General features: G+C 39.0%; 1 protein-coding gene across 5 annotated transcripts in view; it reads left to right on the forward strand.

Moving 5' to 3' along the window:
- MSH3 (mutS homolog 3) overlaps positions 1–13,036 on the forward strand; it is a 231,691-nt gene extending 218,655 nt beyond the window's left edge. For all 5 annotated transcript variants that reach the window (XM_054489804.2, XM_063665452.1, XM_063665451.1 and 2 more), the window contains exons 23-24: positions 5,856–6,027; positions 8,478–13,036. In XM_054489804.2, coding sequence (XP_054345779.1) covers positions 5,856–6,027; positions 8,478–8,589 — 284 coding nt within the window. In that variant the 3' untranslated portion in view covers positions 8,590–13,036. The remainder of the gene's footprint in view (positions 1–5,855; positions 6,028–8,477) is intronic.
- The last annotated feature ends 2,147 nt before the right edge of the window (positions 13,037–15,183 follow it).

Genomic DNA, 15,183 nt, shown 5'->3' on the forward strand with positions numbered 1-15,183 from the left:
GACTTCCAGAGGAAGAGTGGGCTTCAGCTCCTCCTTTTTATAATTCCCAGGCTCTGTCTTCCTGCCTGGCCAGCTTTATTATCAGGCTAGTGACAATGACTGCAGCTCTTCCTGGCATCATGTCCAGAATGTCCAAAGGAGGAAGAGACAAGCATTTCCTGTTCACTCTTTCTTAGAACAAGGGAACTTTTTCTCAGATGCCTTCCAGTATCTCATGATTGCCTCATCGCATTTTCAGAATTGAGTAACAGGCTCCTTCTTAAACCACTCCTTAGCAGAGGATGGCAGGGGTGACTTTGATGGGCCTAGATGAATCAGGATCAACTTCTGGAGCTGGCTTTGAAGACCCAGTCCCCTGAGTTAAGTGATTAGGGAGTTAATTCCTTATAAAATCAAAGTTTTCTTAGGGGTGGAATAAATGTTGAATTAGGCTACTACTAATATCAACTAAAGGAGGTAAAAGTTTTGAGATTTTTCATGAATGGAAATGTTTCACATGCTTGTTGGCCATGTGTATGTTGTCTTTTGAAAAGTATCTGTTCATGTCCTTTGCCTATTTTTTAATGGGTTTGGTTTTTTCTTATAAATGTGAGTAAGTTCCTTATGGATGGTGGATATTAGACCTTTGTCAGATGCATAGTTTGCAAACATTTTCTCCCATTCTGTACATTGCCTGTTTACCCTGTTCATAGTTTCTTTTGCTGTGCAAAAGCTTTATAGTTTAATTAGGTCCCATGTGTCAGTTTTTGCTTCTGTTGCAATTGCTTTTGGCCTCTTAGTCATGAAATCTTTGCCCGTTCCTATGTACAGAATGGTAAAAGCAAAACATCACTGACCATTAGAGAAATGCAAATCAAAACCACACCAGTCAGAATAGGTATTATTAAAAAGTCAAAAAATAACAGGTGCTGGTGAGGTTGTGGAGAAAAAGGAATGCTTATACACTGGTGAGAGTGTAAATTAGTTCAACCATTGTGTAAGACAGTGTGGTGATTCCTCAAAGACCTAAAGGAATTACCATTCAACCCAGCAATCCTATTACTGGGTATATACCCAGAGAAATATAAATTGTTGCGTCATAAAGACACATGCACACGTATGTTCATTGCAGTACTATTCACACTAGCAAGACATGGAATCAACCTAAATGCCCATCAACGGTAGACTGGTTAAAGAAAATGTGGTACAAATACACCATGGAATACTATCCAGCCATAAAAAAGAATAAGATCACATCCTTTGCCAGAATATGGATGAAGCTGGAGGCCATTTTCCTTAGCAAACTAATGCAGGAACAGAAAACCAAGTATTGCATGTTTCACTTATAAGTGGGAGTTAAATGATGAGAACACATGGAAACATAGCGGGGAACAACACACACTGGGGCCTGCTAGACGGGGGAGGGTGGGAGGAGGGAGAGGATCAGGAAAAATAACTAATGGATACAAGGCTTAATGCCTGGGTGATTAAATAATCAGTACAGCAAACCTCCGTGACACAAGTTTACCTCTATAGCAAACCTGCACATGTATGCCTGAACTTAAAAGTTTAAAAAAAAAAACTCTATAGCTTCCATGTTCGAATTTATAGTTCAGCCAGAATTAGAATTTTAGATTGAAAACCATTTCACTCAGAATTTTGAAGCAGTGCTCCACTGCCTGCTGCCTTCCAATATTGTTCCTGGCTATATCTGTGCTTCATCCATTACCTCTTCCCCAACTTCTCCTCTTCTGTATGAGGTAGAGGCCATTGCATATGTCATCAGTAAAGTGCCCCACAGGTCTTTTGGATGGCTTCTAAAATACTCTATTTCCCATGATGTGATAGGTAAAACAATGGACAAACAGTTAAGAAACCTGTGTTTTAGTCTATTTCAATCTATATGATCTTGGACAAGTCACCTAACTTCACTCACCCCTAAATTTTTATGAATCTGTTCTAAAAGCAACTTCAGAAATTATTTGTCAGCACATATCTCTTTAATAACTGCTTAGAGAAGTTTGGCTTAAATATAAATCTTGCTAAGTTTCCCTATAATAAGCAGAAACATGAATTATTACTTCCACTGACTCAAAGCAGTGCCAGGTAAACATTTTAATAATGTCCATTTAAGAAATGGCCATAGCTTGTAAGTAGTTACATCCTCATCAAGAACTTTTGCTGTGAGCCTGTAAAGAAAGAGTTTTACTCATAAAACAAGTTTTATTCTCTCCCATGTGGCTTTTTCTGACTCCATATTTCCATCCTACCAGCACCCCCAACCCCTCTCCCGCACAGAGGTTAAAGGAGTACATAATTACAGAAAGAGATCCCCCAGGTGATTATAGAAGAGTGGTCGTGTTCTTTACCTTGAAGATGTGAGAACTACCATAATGTAAAGTGGAGACCAGCATATAATGACACACTCAGCAACTGTTTGTATGTTAACAAGGTATTCAGAGCAGTGAAATATTTTATGTAAGTTAGCTATATTTTGTAGCTATATTATACATTATATATGTAATTATATATATAAGAACATTGTTACAACTATCGTGCACTCTTCTATATATGTGTGTATATATATATACGCATATATATATATACACACACACACACACACACTATATTAAAAAAAAAATTAAAAGTCATTAATAGGCCGGGCGCGGTGGCTCACGCTTGTAATCTCAGCACTTTGGGAGGCCAAAGTGGCCAGATCACCTGAGGTCGGGAATTTGAGACCAGCCTGACCAACATGGAGAAACCCTGTCTCTACTAAAAATACAAAAAGTAGACGGGCATGGTGGTGCATGCCTGTAATCCCAGCTACTCAGGAGGCTGAGTCAGGAGAATCACTTAAACCCAGGAGGTGGAAGTTGTGGTAAGTCGAGATCCGCCATTGTACTCCAGCCTGGGCAACAAAAGCAAAACTCCATCTCAAAAAAAAAAAAAAAAAATTCATTAACAAATTTTTGAGTAGGGGGATTTTGTGGCATTTATCAGGCTCCCAGAAAATACTGATGGCTGCATGGATGGATAGATGGACAGACAGACAGATGAATGAATCTTGTTTAGAAAGGTCAGCATGGGATCTAGATTATAATGGAGAGCTGGAGACAGGGAGATCAGTTAGGACTAACACAGTTGAAGTGATAAACTGTTTTTCTGTCTTAAAGATAAGAAATGGCTTTTTTTGATTGCCTATTGCCTTTCACTTCACTCTTAGTCTTGTGAACTTTGAAGAGTAACAAAAAATTATCCAGGTTTGCAGGCATTGGCTTCTAGCTGCGTCTTCCCTAATCTGTTCCCACCTACTTCCACACCTGTGTTCCTCAACTTTCATTTGGGGGCAAAAGGTACTCTCAGTGCCTTGTAACGGAAGTTTGGGTCTGTGTTTCTGAGTGAGTTGGCATTCTTTCCACCTCCCACTTTAGCACCCACCCTTGGAAAGCTCTTATCTGTCTGCTGCCGAATTCTTAGAGGAGGACCAGGAAAAATCCATTGTCCTTTTTCTCTGTCATGTTCAGTCTTTGGCTTTTTAAATTTTCACTGATAAAAGAAGAAAAGCATACACATCTATCAAATGAAATAATGATTGAGAAAAAGCTTTTAATAAACTCATACGTATACTGGGATTGTAGAAATCTTTGTAACTCTTGTCCACCTTGGACATTTCTGCAGCACAGTGCACATTTTGCAGCACAATTATATTGAATTTCATAATAAAAGTTACATAATATCCTGAGCTGCTTTAGCTTAAACTACATGCAGTGGTTTATTATAATTATTGTACTTCATTATATCCCAGTTCTTTTAAAGTTTTAAGTTCATGTGTATGTATATATATGACAGGCTGGGTCCTCTAGGAAGCAGATTCTGAGATTTGCATTCAGGAGGTTCATTGGGAGTGCTGGGCTATGTTATAGTCAAAAGGCTTCAGCCAGCCCTGCAGAGAACTCTGAGGTCCTTCAGTGTTACCTCAACTTGGGGTGAGGGGGATAGACCTCTATACCTTTATTAGTTATCTCTATTAGTTTGGGGTAATTTGCAAACAGTGTGCAACAGATTACCCCCCAAAACATAGCAGCTTAGAACAACAAACATTTATTACCTCATAATTTCTGTGAGTCAAGAGTCCAGGTGCAACTTAGCTGAACACCTCTAAGGCTGAAAACTGTAGCCCTGTGAGAGACCCTCTAGTTCGGTTCCTCACAGGGCTACAGTCAGTCACTAATCAGGGCAGCAGCCATGTCAAGGCTTCCCAGCCCACACATGGCTCTTGCCAAGCCTCCCAATATCTGCTTCCAAGCCCACTCATGTGGCTGTTGGCATGCCTTAGGCTCTCGCCAACTGTTGGTGGGGGACATCAGTTTCTTTCCATGTGAGCATCTCCACAGACAGCCCACAACATGGCAGCTGGCTTCCCTCAGAGCAGGCAGGCAACAAAATGAGAGTACCCAAGTCAGAAGCCACAGTCTTTCTGTAACCTAATCTCTGAAGTGACATCTCATCACTTTTGCCGTATTCTGTTCGTTAGAAGTGAGTCACTGGTTAGGAATGACACAGAGAGGGAATGACACAAGCACGTGAACACCAGCAGGCAGAGGTCTTTGGTGGCCATCTTAAAGGCTACCTACAACAACCAGTCACTGGCTGCAGGCTGCCCCAAAGCGGGATGTGGTCTTGGGTGAAGCCCCTCCCTTCAGCTGCAACAATTTCCAAAGAAGGCAAACAGTTGAGGGTTGCAGGCCAACAATCTTTCTGACAGCTGAGGGAATAAACTCTTTAGTCCTAAGTGGGATCTGGGTGGTACTGAACAGAATCTGGTATGTATAGCTCTTAGTTAACCTGAATATTTAATAAACCAGAACATCTCAATCCTGTTATTTAAACTGGCCAACATGTAATATTTTCTTTTCTGTTTTTAAGGGAGAAATTATAGGCCTGGTATGGTGGTTCATGCTTGTAATCCCAGCACTTTGGGAGGCCAAGGTGGGTGGACCACTTGTGCCCAGAAGTTCGAGAGCAGCCTGGGCAACATGGCCAAAACCCCATCTCTACAAAAAAAAAAAAAAAAATTAGCTGGGCATGGTAGTATGCACCTGTAGTTTCAGCTACTCAGGAGGCTGAGATGGGATAATCACCTTGAACCTGGAAGATTGAGACAGCCAGTGAGCTGAGATTGCACCACTGCACTCCAGCGTGGACGACAGAGTCAGACCCTGTCTCAGAAACATAAAAAGGAGAAATTATATTGTATCGACCACGTACTAAGATCATTCTCATCCCGGCGCAGTGGCTCACGCCTGTAATCCCAACACTTTGAGAGGCCGAGGAGGGAGGATTGTTTAAAGTCAGGAGTTCGAGACCAGCCTGAGCAACATAGCAAGACCCGATCTCTACAAAAAATATTTAAAAATTAGCTGAGTGTGGTGGCATGAACCTGTAGTCCTAGCTACTTAGGAGGCTAGGCAGGAGGATTGCTTGAGCCCAGGAGTTTGATGTTACAGTAAGGTATGATCGTGCCACTGCACTCCAGCCTAGGTGATAGAGCAAGACCCTGTCTCTAAAAAAGTAAATAAATAAAATCATTCTCTTTTTAATATAGACGTTCAGTTCAAATTTACAATGAATCATTGTTAAAAACTATTTTAAGTGAGCTAAAAGATAGATCCTATATGCACACAGCAGTTTCACAACAGTATTTACCCTTTTCTAGACATATCAAATTGATAAATAGATCTAACAGGCAAGTAGGAACAGTGATTTCAGATTGTACAATTTAATAAAGTTATGAGAACTTACATGTCCTTTTTAATCCTCTAATTTATTCCAGCTTTCAGGCACAGTTTTGATCTCCTTTCTTTATTTCACAGGCGCAGAAGAACAAGTCCCTGATTTTGTCACCTTCCTTTACCAAATAACTAGAGGAATTGCAGCAAGGAGTTATGGATTAAATGTGGCTAAACTAGCAGATGTTCCTGGAGAAATTTTGAAGAAAGCAGCTCACAAGTCAAAAGAGCTGGAAGGATTAATAAATACGAAAAGGTCAGAGTGATTATGCTGCATTTTTTTGTTTGTAATGAAACCTTCTAAGTTGTCCAAGAAAGAGAGGAGTGTCCTAAAAGTGAACATCAGGTCTACTTTTAAGCACCTCTTCAAATGTTCTGAACCATTTAATTATGATGAAGTGAAAACAGCTCTTGCAAAGCTCAGGTGAATTCAATCCATCTTCATTAGATCATTATTAAGTTGCTAAATTGGTTTTTCGGTCATTTTTATAAAGAATTAAGTTAACTCCTTAATATGTGCCACATTCATTACTTTAAAGATTCAGTATGCCAAAGGTTACTGAAGATACTGAGAACCTACAGAAGATTTCTTTTATTCATAGATTTTATTCAGATATGCAACGATTACATCCAGAAATTCTATCAGAACATTAATGAAAGTAATAGTATTACATAACAGGCAATCATAGTCAATATCCACATGTCACTTATTTTGTAGATTGTGACAAATTTTTCATTCTAAACGGGCTGCTGTCACTTTAAATGCTTATGGGAATACTTTCCACCTTTACCCTTGCTATCCAACTAGTATGTAGTCAGTACATAAATTAATCTTAATGTAAAGCTGAGATACACTTTGAAAGAAAGATATTCCTAGGAAAATATATTAGTAAATTATACCCTTTCGTTTCCCAAATATAAAATTCTAAAACAACATAAGCTCCCCATCCACCTACTGCCCCACCCCTGCCATACTTGGGGAGCCTGATGTGCTGGGTACATTAGTACCCTGGTTGATAATGATATGACCATGATGAACAGATTGTTGATCGAATAGAAAATCTTGGCTGGCTACTGGTGGTCCCTGTGTTATACTCCAATAATATTCTTTAATATTTGGTAATAATTCTGGGAATTATTACCAAATTTCAGTATTGAAATAGTAATGCCTATCATACTAGCTAAAGAAACAGTTGCTAACTTGTTTACCAAAGTACATTAGTGCAATTTACTTCTCTTTCTCTACCTCCTTCTCCTGTGCTTCCGCCTTGCACTCCTCCACTTTGGTATACTGTAGTTGACCAAGTCCAGAGTGCTAGACTCTACAAATGGCACACAGCCTCCTCTAGTGACACTCTTTTCTGGCTCATTTCCAAATCACAATGCCAAAACAGAAGCAAAGTGGCATAATCAGTTTCAGCCTATTTCTGTTACAAGCCAGATTAATATAAAATTTTTCCTGAGGGAAAAGTAGCTATGAGAATTTAAAAATAAACTTAGCCCTCTTCCTCTGCAAAGTCCAGAGACAAATTAAACTCACTTTAGTTGCCATATTATTATTGTTCTTTTTCTCTGAAAAAAACCTAGAATAAAACTTTACTACAAAGGATATATATACAAGATAGCAATAAAATATGTCAACTTCTAAATTTGCTATAGAAATATATGCAAGATAGCAATAAAATATGGCAATTTCTATATTTTCATATATTCTTGTTTCTGCTATATAGCCTATAAAGCAAGAGCAAAAAAACTCACAGATTACTCATAAATATTTTAACTCTTCCAACTAGTAAGTGACATTTTGAACTCTATGAAGTTATCTTGACAAGATGAGAGAATTATTAGAAGACGTTGCATTGGGATGGAATCTGATCATTTATCAAGATACTGTATTTGTTATTTTACCTTTTTTCTAAAAGTGCTTATCACATCATTTCCTTTGGCCAGATCAAAGAAATCAAACTGAATCTTGGGCCTTAGTGTGAATTTGTTATAATAGTTGCCATTTGTTGGATGGTTACTGTGTGGAGAAACCATTCTGAGCAGTAATTTGCAGCAGCCTACACACTGTGCCAGCTACTCTTCTCATTGCTTTACATACATCATCTCATTTCATCCTTATCCTCATGGTATAGTTGGGGAAAGTGAGACCAGCAAGGACAGGACACTGACCCAGAGTCACACAGCTACTTGATGGTGGAGCAGTAATTGGAACTCAGGTACTCTAGCTGCATACCCTAAATACTCAATTGGGTTGCTATTCTGCAGGAAAAAAAAAAAGTAAGTCTGTGTTATGCTGGCGTTTTACTCTTTAATTAGCTTCATTGTTTTCGGTTGGTGTTACTTTTCATCCTGGGAACACTTCATAGGAGTTTCTTGTCTCCAGGTACAAATAAGCACACACCACCAGCCTCTAGCAGAGTTTGAAGGAGGAGGAGGTCAGGTTCTCTCCTCTGGGGCTGTCAGGGGTAGGGATTTTAGGAGAAGGCACAGAGGCAATAGTGGCAATTGGTAACCTGGGTCCCTTGATTATAGTAGCAGCTCTGAAAGCTCCTTTCACCAGAAGAGTGACACTGACACAGCTTCCTAACTATAGAGCCTGCCCGGTATTCAAATGTTATAGACTTTTCATAGCTTCTGATGAGACGTATTGTCTCCCATCAATTTCATTTATTAAATAAGTAGTATTTTATTTTTCCCCAGGAAGAGACTCAAGTATTTTGCAAAGTTATGGACGATGCATAATGCACAAGACCTGCAGAAGTGGACAGAGGAGTTCGAAATGGAAGAAACACAGACTTCTCTTCTTCATTAAAATGAAGACTACATTTGTGAACAAAAAATGGAGAATTAAAAATACCACCTGTACAAAATAACTCTCCAGTAACAGCCTATCTTTGTGTGACATGTGAGCATAAAATTATGACCATGGTATATTCCTATTGGAAACAGAGAGGTTTTTCTGAAGACAGTCTTTTTCAGGTTTCTGTCTTCCTAACTTTTCTAAGTATAAACACTCTTGAATAGACTTCCACTTTGTAATTAGAAAATTTCATGGACAGTAAGTCCAGTAAAGCCTTAAGTGGCAGAATATAATTCCCAAGCTTTTGGAGGGTGATATAAAAATTTACTTCATATTTTTATTTGTTTCAGTTCAGATAATTGGCAACTGGGTGAATCTGGCAGGAATCTATCCATTTGAACTAAAATAATTGTATTATGCAACCAGTTTATCCACCAAGAACATAAGAATTTTTTATAAGAAGTAGATAGAATTGGCCAGGCATGGTGGCTCACGCCTGTAATCCTAGCACTTTAGGAGGCCAAGGCAGGCAGATCACCTGAGGTCAGGAGTTCCAGACCAGCCTGGCCAACATGGCAAAACCCCATCTTTACTAAAAATATAAAGTACATCTCTACTAAAAATACAAAAAAATTAGCTGGGCATGGTGATGCACACCTGTAGTCCCAGCTACTCCGGAGGCTGAGGCAGGAGAATCTCTTGAACCTGGGAGGTGGAGGTTGCAATGAGCCGAGATCACGTCACTGCACTCCAGCTTGGGCAACAGAGCAAGACTCCGTCTCAAAAAAAAAAGAAAAAAGAAATAGAATTATCAAGCTTTTAAAAACTAGAGCACAGAAGGAATAAGGTCATGAAATTTAAACGGTTAAATATTGTCACAGGATTAAGCAGTTTAAAGATTGTTGGATGAAATTATTTGTCATTCATTCGAGTAATAAATATTTAATGAATACTTGCTATAGATGATGGTATGTCCCGTTGAATTTTGGTGTTTTCAAGTGTTTGGAAATTGTCATTTTTTTTAGGTGTAATTATGAAATTAAGGTTACTGCTTTGACCAGCACAATACACAGAAGTGAACTTGTTCATTTGGGACCTTTCTGTTCATTAACATATCAGGTGTATGATCTTCCCAGTAATGAGCCTTATAGCTTAGTTAATTCATAACAGTGCTCCCTTCCTGCAAATTTAGGGTAACACGTGCTCAACTGTGTCCCTGGGTTTTTTACAGCACTTACAATCTGGCTTCCCAGATCCATGTGTTCTTTTTGTTTCTAAATATATGATCTTGCACAAAAGCTCTCTATCCTATTTTCCTCTCTTTTATTATTTCTGCTCAGTTAAATGTCTTCCCCACATTTGATGGACATATTTTTAATTCCTTCTTCTGGATTATTACCTTCAGTGATCCCAGCAATGACCCCAGCCAGACATAGGAGTCAATACAGTGTCCCCAAGTTGTGGCTTCACTTTTGAGTCAGTCACTCTTTAGCTATCTGACTCTCAACCTTATTGGAGTTAGAGTATGATGTAGTTTGATTGATTCTACCACCCCTCCAGAAATATGAAGGTATAGTCAAATTCTCAAAACTGTCAAAATAGAGTTAGTTGGAATGTACACTTTAAATTTTAAAAAGAACAAAATCGTTTCAATACTCTATATAACTGTAAATGTCTTATATTCTTTCTAACAAGATTTCAAAGATAGTGCTGTAACCTCACCTCACAGGGAGAAAAGGAGATGACTCCAGGAATTTCATGCCCGTGCCAGAGGGAGCTGCAGGGACCAGCAATCACTGGTAATGTCCAGGTGGACACCTGGAGCCACCTCTCCCTCTTGCTTGGTCCAGGCCAGCATCAACACTGAAGCAGGTAGGGGTTCCAGGAGCATTGTGTCCTGGCAGTGGCAGCACACAGTGTCTGGCAGCTGACATCGTGGAACTTTACAGGGTAGATTCTCCAGCATGATCAGGAAGCCAGCCAGGCGGCCAGCTTGCGGGAGGGCAGGCCTCCTCCAAGCTGGGGAAGAGATCAGCACAGTTGAACTGCATTTCCAAGTGAGGCTCATCCCCAGCTGGGTTACTGAGATATTGGAGGAAACATTGAGGCCAAATCCCAGTCATAAAGACTGCACAAATGCCATGGAGAGGTAGGCAGAAAGTTGCAAACAAGTGGGTTTGTATTTCAGATAACCATCTTGGGGGCTGCAATTCTAAAGTTAGATATAACCACACAGGTGAGAATAGGGCTGCTGGTGCATGGGAAGGGCCCTCCACATTCCCTCTGGTACTGCACAGGCATGAGCCTGCAGGCTAAATGTCTTCCATACTTCAGATGGAGGCTGGGGGAGACAGGGCTGACTGGTGGCCAAATGTCAAGGAAAGTAACTTTTTAATATGATATATTCCTGTAAGTGACTAGTCTGTTTTTAGCCATCAAATTACAAATTAAGAGCTAGTGATTCTGCAGTAACACACACCAATTCCTCAAAAACCTTCTAAAGTCACACCACTTTAATAATTCCAACCTTAGGGAAAAAAAGCCAAACACATTTTAACAAGTTTCAACTTTGACCTTTCTATTGCTTCATCTCTCCTCAGTGCTGTCTATTCTATATAGTTTTTAAAATAGTGTTATTATATAACTAGTATAACAATATTTGAAAATCCATGGGACTATAATTTATAATTTAAAAAGAGAAAAAAGGAAAAATGAATTTTTAAAATTAAATTTTGTAAGGTAAAAATAAATTTAAAGGCTGGGCGTGGTTGCTCACACCTGTAATCCTAGCACTTTGGGAGGCCGAGGTGGGCAGATTGCCTGAGCTCAGGAGTTCAAGACCAGCCTGGGCAACATGGTGAAACCCCATCTCTACTAAAATAGAAAAAATTAGCCAGGTGTGGTGGCATGCGCCTGTAGTCCCAGCTACTCGGGAGGCTGAGGCAGAAGAATTGCTTGAACCCTGGAGGCGGAGGTTGCAGTGAGCCAAGATCACACCACTGCACTCCACCCTTGGCAAGAGAGCAAGACTCCGTCTCCAAAAAACATTTAAAGGAAAAAAAATGTAAAAACCTAAGCATTTGAGTTACTTAGTTTATCTCAATGTTTCTCAGTGCTGAATATGAAAATCAAATGATTCCAATTTGAATCATAGTCTTTTGGACTGAGATCCAAGCTTAGTATTCTTTTATGGGCTTTATTGACATAGTTTACATACTGCACAATTTATTTAGAGTGAATAATTCAGTGGGTTTTTGTGTATTCACAAGCTTGTACAGCTGTCACTACAATCAATTTTAGAACATTCTTACCACCCTAAAAAGAAACGCTGTACCTATTAACTGCCAGTCTGCATTCCTCCCCAAGATCCTCAGCCCTAGACAACCCCTAATCTTCATTCTGTCTCTATAGATTTGCCTATTTTGGACATTCCATATGAATGGAACCATAGAATATGTGGTCTTTTGTGTCTGGGTTTCTTTCACTTAGATGCAAGATTCATCTGTGTATCAGAACTTCATTCTCTTTAGCTGGTAAAAAGTATTCCATTTTATGTATACCTTACATTTTAATTTATCCATTCATTAGTTGATACACATTTGGATTGTTGCTATTTCTAGCTATTATGAGTAATTCTACCATGAATATTTGTGTATAGGTTTTTATGTGATGAGGCATAATATTTTTTAAAAAGCTCCCCTAGTAATTCTGATGTGCAGTCGGGTTTGTAAACTATTAGTCTCAAAGATGACAAATGACTAAACAGTATTTTTAATTGAGTGGACAATCATTTGGTCTGTTTGTCCTCTGCTTTATCTGTCACTTAGGGCAGAGCATAGCATACTATAGACCCTAATTAATATTTGTTAAAGTGGTAAAGAAAAACCAAACTCCTTCAGCTTAGAAACCCAATGAAAAGATGTTTCTTTTCATAATGAAGGCACCATTTCACTAGGGATTCAAGATCCATACAGAAGTGTGCTGTATCTTTAGAAAAAAATAAAAACTTTTTCAGACAATTTTTCCAGGTTTGCGTCTGTCATCATCATGGTGATGGTGTTGGGGCTGGTGAAACACTGCCCACTGAATCAATTCCAGAGTAAAAACTAGATTGAATCCAAAATGTTCTATAAATTAGTGTTGACCTTTACTGTGTTCTGAGATCAATATTAATTACTGCTGTGCTTTGTTATTATAAAAGGGCTATTTGATGTTTCACACCAAGGATATGGGTGGAGAGAGAAAAGAACTTGTATTAATACCATCTGTGGTTTCTAACTTTGTAATTAAGGCCAATTCCTCTGTGGAACATTTTAGTTATTATATATCATGATTATTCGGTTTATTAATATCCAGGGAAGTACCACAGTTTGAGAGCCATTCATTCTGGTTTACTTGGGGAGTCCTATTCTATACCTGTTTTGCTGGCATAATTATTAAAAGCCTCTTTAACTCAAAAGTGTCCTGTTTTGGATAATAACTTATAGTTACCCCAATTATAGGTGCTATTCCATGAGCACAGTTACTGACTTGCTACATTTTGAATGTCATGTAAAAAAAAATTCATTTTTTTCTTACCCATTGGATAAACCAGTTTTTCCCCTAAAGACCTGCCAGTTGTTTTTGCCTGTTCTTGATAAATGCTTTGTATTGTGGCATTTAGAAGCTACAGCTCTGCTAATTGGTATGTTAGAGCTTTACTACTTAATCTGTTGTTGAGGCTAAATCCCCAAAGATAACATGTCATCTGCCTCTTCTCCATGAAATCATGGTGAGGAATGTGCACCTACATGACTTTGTGAGACACGCAGCAAGACTGTCTTCTTGCAGAAATAATTATTCCTCAGGAGGAGGAATTGCCTCTAGTTCTTTTGTCCTTTGCTCAGATCCTCTCTTCATTGCCTTTGGCTGTCTTTTTTTTATTTTTTTTGACAAAAGAGTATTTTATTTTCACATCAGAAAAGAAATATTGTCTGCCATTTTCACCTCTTTTTCAGCCTCAAGCCCCTTTTTCTTAATCCTGCTTCCAGAAAGCTCCCATTTGGAGGTAGGAGTGTCTTGCCCTCTATCAGAAGCACCAAAGGAGTTTCTTAAATGCGGATTTCTAGGCCCCACCTTAAAGCTACTGAATCTGAATCTCTGAAGTTGGGACACAGAAATACCAGTGTTAGTTTCTGTCATCTCTTCCTCACGTTCTCTCACCTTTTCCTTCCTCACATGGCCAATGATCTGGTCTCCAAAGAAATTTGTTAAAAATTGTATTCCTTGGTTCATGACTGCTCTTTAAGATTCTGTCTGATTTACTGCATCTGGTGTGGGGTCTAGGGAACTTCATTATTATTTTTAAAATAGACTATTTCTTAGAGCAATTTTAGATTCAACACAAAATTGAGTGGAAAGCTCAGAGAGGTCCCATATACCCTCTGCTCAAACATACCACCTCCCTCACTATTGACATCCTGTGCCGTGGTGGCATGTTTGTTATGGTTGATGAACCTACATTGTCACAACACTATCACCCAGAGTTCGTAATTTACATTGGGGCTTACTCTTGATGTTGTACCTTCTGTGGGTTTGGACAGATTTCTAATGACATGTAATCACCATTATAGTAACACAGAGAATAGTTTTACTGCCCTAAAAGTCCTCTGTGCTCTGCCTATGCATCCCACTCACCCCAAACCACTGGCAACCACTGATCCTTTCACTGTCTCCATAGTTTTGCCTTTTCCAGAATCATACAGTAGGTAGTCTTTTCAGACTGGCTTATTATTCACTTAATAACATGCACTCAAGCTTACTCCATGTCTGTTCATAGCTTGACAGCTCATTTCTTCTTAGCACTGAATAATATTCCATCATCTGGATGTACCATCGTTTATCCATTCACCTACTGAAGGACATCTTGGTTGCCTCCAAGTTTGACAATTATGAATAAAGCTCTGTAAACATCTGTGTGTAGCTTTTTACGTGGACATACATTTTCAGCTCATTTGGGTAAGTACCAAGGAGTGTGATTGCTGGTAAATGTTGTTTTGTAAGAAACCACCATACTGTCTTCCATAGTGACACTACTGTTTCACATTCCCATCAGCAATGAATCAGAGTTCCTGTGGCTCCACATCCTTGCTAGCATTTGGTGGTATCAGTGTTATGGATTTTGCCATTCTAATAGTATGTCGTGGTATTCCATTATTTTAACTTGCATTTCTTGGATGACACGTGATGTGGAACATCTTTTTATATGCTTATTGGTCATCTATATCTTATTCGGTGAGGTGTCAAGATGTTTGGCTCATTTTTTGATCTGGTTATTCATTTTCTTATTGTTGAACTTCAAGTGTTCTTTGCATATTTTGGATAACAGTCCTTTATCAGCTATGTTTTTTGTCATCTGTGGCTTGTCTTCTCATTCTCTTGACAGTGCCTTTCATGGAGCAGAAGTTTTTTATTTTAATGAGGTCCAGCTTATCAGTTCTTTCTTTCATGGATCATGCCTTTGGAGTTGTATCTAAAAAGTCATTGCGATGGCCAGGGTCATCTAGATTTTCTCCTCTTCTATCCGCTAGGAATTATGTAGTTTGCATTTTACAATGGTCTATTTGA

Source organism: Pongo pygmaeus, chromosome 4 (genome assembly GCF_028885625.2).
Source record: "Pongo pygmaeus isolate AG05252 chromosome 4, NHGRI_mPonPyg2-v2.0_pri, whole genome shotgun sequence".
In the NCBI taxonomy this organism is placed as follows: domain Eukaryota; kingdom Metazoa; phylum Chordata; class Mammalia; order Primates; family Hominidae; genus Pongo; species Pongo pygmaeus.